We start from the raw sequence: 3353 nt of genomic DNA, 5'->3' as shown, positions 1-3353 counted from the left end.
GGGGGTGGGAGGGAAGGAGTGATTTCATCTGTTTAATGAAAAATGACCTGAACGTTTCTCTGATCCTGGAAACTCCCATGTAACGGAGGCCAAGGAAAACAGGATTAGGTCTCATTACTTCTACAATGGCTTTGCGTCTTCTCAGAAGGAGTTAAACTAGAGGGAACAGAGTAAGAAGGGAATCTCATTTCGTTGTGCCAACAGATAAAGCAGGAGACTGAACGAGACAGTCTCCCCCTGGTCCCCTTCGAACAGTTTTATCTTGGCTTCCTTTGCCTTTTGAATGGACACCCCATTTCTTTGCTGTGTTCATAATCACAGGGGGTTTGCACTATTGAATTCAGACAAGCAAGTCACCTCCTTTGGCATTGTTTCCTCACAAGCCACTGACTTCAGGGTTAATACTCCCCCTCTGACTTCTGCAAGGAAGCAGCGTTTGCTCTGAAGCCATGAGGGTGTTAAAACCACAACCAATGTTTTGCCAGGAGGGCAAACTACTGATAATCGATTCTCTTTGTGACCTAAAGTTGTTGTTGATTCGCTAAAGTCATGTCTGACTCTTTTGCGACCCCATGGGCTATAGTCTGCCTGTCTCTTCTGCCCATGGGATTTCCCAGGCAAGAACACTGGGGTGGGTTGTCATTTCCCAGGGGATCTTCCTGATCCAGGGATCCCCACGTCTCCTGTGTCTTCTGCCAATATGTCTCCTATATTGGAAGGTGGAGTCTTTACCACTGAGCCACCTGGGAAGCCCTAGGTAACCTTGTAGGGTGGCACTTTTCAAGATTCTTCTGCTTTGATTTTTGGGTACACAGTCTTTAGCAGATTTTTAGGACTGCTAAAAGTACACATAACCCCCGCAAACATCACAATGATCAGGATGCCACCATTTCTTTGGGGCCCCAATTCTTCAAATCATCCTTTTAACAGGACAACCAAATGAATAAGTCCATAGGCCATTTTCTTTTTAATGCAATGTATATTTATTGTAAACAATAATATACAAAAAAAAAAAGGAAGGAAGAGAAAAAGGAAAGGTAAGTTTCACAGAGAAAAACAAAAGCTTTGGGGGGGGGGAACAAGCAAAACAAACAAAACACAAACACAAACCAAACCTTACCTAAAGACAAAATATGATTTAAATGCCAGGTTTCTTAAGTTACAGAAATATTGTTTTTAAAAAAAGATCTGCTTTTATACAGAAATGGAAAGATGCCATATTATAAGAGTGCCTTAAGATTTTATTCTACTGACTTCTAAAACTGTTAATATATCTTTTTTTAAATAAAAAAAAAAGTTTGCTGTCTTTTTTAAAAAGCAATCCTCAAACTCTCCAGCCACAGAAGTAATTAGGAATTAAAGTTTGTCAGTGGGCTGACCCTGCTCCCCTGTTCCTCTCTCTCTCCAGGAGACACGCAGGGGAACGCGGATGACACATGCTTGCATTGTTCGTGTCCCAACACACACAGCTTAGACAGCCCGAAGATCTGTGGCAGAAAACACTGCACATGACTCAGTGATACACTACATCTGCAAACTCTCATGTGTACAAAAAGAGAAACAAGTTTCCAGTTTGTTTTCAACAAAACAACAAAGAGGAAAGGAAAAAAAAAAAAAAAGACAGACAAAAAAGGCATTTATACAAATCTAGGACAAGGAATCCAAAGAAACTTTTAATAAAAAAAAAAAGATTAAAGAGATAAATTAAAAAAAAAACTGGTTACAGTTAAGGACATAATTTAACAACAGATGACCATACCCTTTGAGGACGGCTGCAATAACCTATTTTAAGGAAGGTAAATTCAAAAAATAAAAAAAAGAGGGAGTTTTTTTTTTTCCGTTGTTTTTCATTAAAACCTCTCCTTACAAAATAAATAATTTTAGCACGTGGAATGTCTTGAAGGTTAACTGCTGGTGTTCAGAGAGGCACAGGTGATGTTAGTGAGAGGACTCTTAGCATCTATGTTCCACACGGCCGGGGCAGGCGGCCAGGGGGCAGTGTGCTGGGGTACTTATTGGCTGCTGAAGCATTCCCCAGACAGATTTCGTCTCCTTTGCTTGCCTTCTGCTGCTTAAGATTGTGGCGAACAAGCAAATACAGGAAGAAATGCACTAAAAGAGGGGGCAAAGATTTTCCAGCAGCATGGTTTTAAGGCTTTAAGGTGGCTTTTTTTTTTTCTTGTTTAAAAAACATATATATGATAAAGCTTACCAGATGCTCACGCAATAGTCTCTAGACTATTGTTTACTTCTGTCTTTGCAAAATAAGGCCTTGATTTTTCTTTCTAAGGCAACTTCTCCTTGAATTGGAAAGCCTGAGGAGTTAAGCAAAGCTCACCCCCCCAAACTGCCCAGTAACACAAATCTGCGGCTTTTGCAGGTTAATATAACACACATCCTTTTTTTTTTTTTTTCTTTTTCGTTCGTTTGTTTGTAAGAGAAAGCAAATCTGTACAAAAATACTCTGGCTGCAAGAAAAGCTAGGGCACGCTGTTCAAACTAAAGTAGTTTTTAGCTGTTGGAAAAATAAGAGCATTTAATTCTTTTTATCTAAAAATATGTATAAATCCCCTCAAAATGGTAATGAATCATACACAGTACATACTAAAAAATATTTAAAATAGAGAATATTCCTCACAGAGGACTTTCTTTTTCTTTAATTACTGCTAAAAATAATTACGAAGTCCAAACAGGCAGAGAGAACTGAGCAAATGGGTCACATGAGAGACTCTCCATCGTCCTCCACGCTCGCTTTGAAGGTTTCCAGTCCAGTTTCGGCGTCGGTTCCGCCGGTCCATTCTAGCCAAGAGTGGGCTGGCCACCGGTCTAACGACAAGGCGGTGATGCGTCTGGATAGCTCAACGTTTAGTGTCTTGGGAATCTGCGTCCGAGTCGCCTTCAGCGTAACGTTGTCTTAAAAATAAAAAAAAAATTAAAAAAAAAACAAAACAAAACGAGAGAGAGAGAGAAGGAAAAAAAAAATGTCCAAAGGGTCGCGCGTTTGTTTCTTGGGTTCCTTCTGCGATCATCACGGCCAGCATCGTGGGCCCCCGCCCCGTGCGAGCTCTTCTCAGGGTCTGGTGAGCTGTGTGTAGACCGGCTGTTCCCAGTGCTGCGGGCTGTGGGTCTGGGGGATGGAGGGCACCCCCGAGGTGTCGGCGATGGGCGTGTACATGGGCCGCTGCGCCGGGCTCATGTAGCTGAAGGTGGAGTAGAGGCCGGAGCCCTGGCCCGCCGCGTGGCTGTAGTAGGCGCCCGAGTTCTGGGGGTCGTTGTAGTCGTACTGCGCGCGCGTGATGGGCGGGTAGGAGGGGCCGTAGTGCGGGAGGCTGAAGGGGAAGGTTTGAGGAGTA

General features: G+C 42.7%; 1 protein-coding gene across 1 annotated transcript in view; it reads right to left on the bottom strand.

The window, feature by feature from the left end:
- Window positions 1-959: 959 nt before the first annotated feature.
- Window positions 960-3353, bottom strand: part of SOX9 (SRY (sex determining region Y)-box 9) — a 5414-nt gene continuing 3020 nt past the window's right edge. The window contains exon 5 of the mRNA XM_010856479.1: window positions 960-3342. Coding sequence (XP_010854781.1) covers window positions 3071-3342 — 272 coding nt within the window. The 3' untranslated portion in view covers window positions 960-3070. The remainder of the gene's footprint in view (window positions 3343-3353) is intronic.

Source organism: Bison bison, unplaced genomic scaffold, assembly GCF_000754665.1.
Source record: "Bison bison bison isolate TAMUID 2011002044 unplaced genomic scaffold, Bison_UMD1.0 scf7180017864371, whole genome shotgun sequence".
Lineage (NCBI taxonomy): Eukaryota > Metazoa > Chordata > Mammalia > Artiodactyla > Bovidae > Bison > Bison bison.
The sequence above is the reverse complement of the archived record's forward strand: the minus strand, read 5'-3'. Positions and strand labels throughout refer to the sequence as shown.